Raw genomic sequence first — 1,887 nt, forward strand, 5'->3', positions numbered from 1 at the left:
TATCATTATTATCATTATTGTCAATATTATCATTATTATTATCCTCATTCTCATCTTATTAGTAGTAGTATTGCCATTATTGTTATTAATTTCATTATCATTACCCACATTATCATCATCGTAACTGTGTTTTAATTACATTATTACAATGAAAGCAATGGTTATTATGTATGTTATCATATTATTCTTATGATCATATTTTATCATTGCTATTACCATTACTTGAAATTGTAATTAAAGTAATTGCAATATAATCAACATCTCATCTTTCCCTATAGATATTGAACAATATACGATGAAATGTTTTATAAATGTTTTCTTTGTATATCAACCTATATTGATATCATAATGCAAATTACTAATGTGCATAATGTAAAACGGAAAACGAATATTAATTATCTGATACATTAAACTATTTTGGAAACATTTTTTAGGCATTATAGAAATTCTTATCAGTTGTATTTCACGGAAAAAAACACTTGATTTGTTTTATTAGTTTCTAAATTGCTTTTTCATATTAGTGATATTTTTTGTTACCTTTTTTGTTCCATTCTTTTAATACAGGCTAAATAAACATAATTTGTGCCTTTGTTTATTCCATCTCCTGTTTAATGTTCAAAACTTCAAATATTAGATTATACTGAGATTCCATTTTTAACAGAAGAATTTTCTCGACCGGGAGAGAAAGAGAGGAAATTCAATATTGTCTCAATAAATTTGTTTCCTTTATTTAAATATCAGAGACATCGCGCGCCAAAAGTTAACTGCTTGGTAAATGCATTTATTAAATTCACATAACAACCCTCGAATATCTATTTTTGGAAAATATGTAGATATATTGCATTTCTTCTTTTTTTAGCATTTTTATTCTATCCATTTCCTCTCTTTTTTTCTTATTTTACGCGGCACTGCGTATCTATATCCACCTCTTTGGTGATTACGAGAAAAAACGCATTCTGTGAAGCGATATGAACATATATTGTTTTTCTATTGATGTTATACATATCCATAAATGTGTAATCTAATAAAACGTCTCAGTAGACAGAGTAATGCTGTTTTTTTCAATAACAGTCCATGGAAAACAAACCTTCAAACGCCGATTTATTTAAGTTATGCAATACTATGTTGTATAATGCATATATTTCATATCGCTTTTCTTACGAGTCTGTACAGTGTTATCTGGTTTATAGAATGACTTATCTTGTGTTTCCTCTGCAGCATTTATATGCATCTTTTATGCTATCAATTCATTTAAAGATTTTTTTTCCCCTAATATACCGATTATGGAAATGTGACGAAGATAAAAGATGAATATGATGAAGATAGCGGTGATGATGAAGATGATGATATTGAAAGTAAATATAATGGTGATGATGATGACGATGAAGATTCAGATGAAGCTGAAGATGATAAAAAAACACTTTTTAAAAATAAACATCTTCCCTTTGTACTTGCGATTTCCACCGACAGAGGCGCTCCTAGCCCTGTACGTACCTGTAAGACCTAGTTTGAGGCTTTCCATAGCGAGATAAGAGAGCCCGGTACTGCAGGTGAGAACGGCGTGAGAATCGTCTGCTTACTGAAGGCTTACACGTTCGGTATATGAAGGTAATAGTGTGGTAGGTGCTGATAAGGTACATTTGTAACTGTTTTCGGGGGGGGCGCCGGGTTATGGATTTTTTTTTTTTTTTTTATCGTTAATTTTGGTTTGTAAGTTTAGACGAATAAGGTGTATTTATTTATTTATTTTTCTTAAGGGTGTTGGTGTTGCGGTGAGGAGTGTCTAACGGGGCGCGGGGTTAGTTTTTTTTGTTTTTGTTTATGTTTTTTATTTTTGTTTTGGTTTGTAATTTTCGGATGTGCTAATAGGGTGTATTCATTGGGTGG

At 30.7% G+C, this 1,887-nt stretch overlaps 1 protein-coding gene across 1 annotated transcript in view; it reads right to left on the reverse strand.

The window, feature by feature from the left end:
- LOC113800280 (sphingosine-1-phosphate lyase) overlaps positions 1–1,628 on the reverse strand; it is a gene marked incomplete in the record, with an annotated part of 15,838 nt that extends 14,210 nt beyond the window's left edge. Inside the window, 1 exon segment of the mRNA XM_070133934.1 lies at positions 1,495–1,628. Within this exon segment, the coding sequence (XP_069990035.1) occupies positions 1,495–1,522 (28 nt within the window).
- Between the last annotated feature and the right edge of the window lie 259 nt (positions 1,629–1,887).

This window comes from Penaeus vannamei, chromosome 19 (genome assembly GCF_042767895.1).
Source record: "Penaeus vannamei isolate JL-2024 chromosome 19, ASM4276789v1, whole genome shotgun sequence".
Lineage (NCBI taxonomy): Eukaryota > Metazoa > Arthropoda > Malacostraca > Decapoda > Penaeidae > Penaeus > Penaeus vannamei.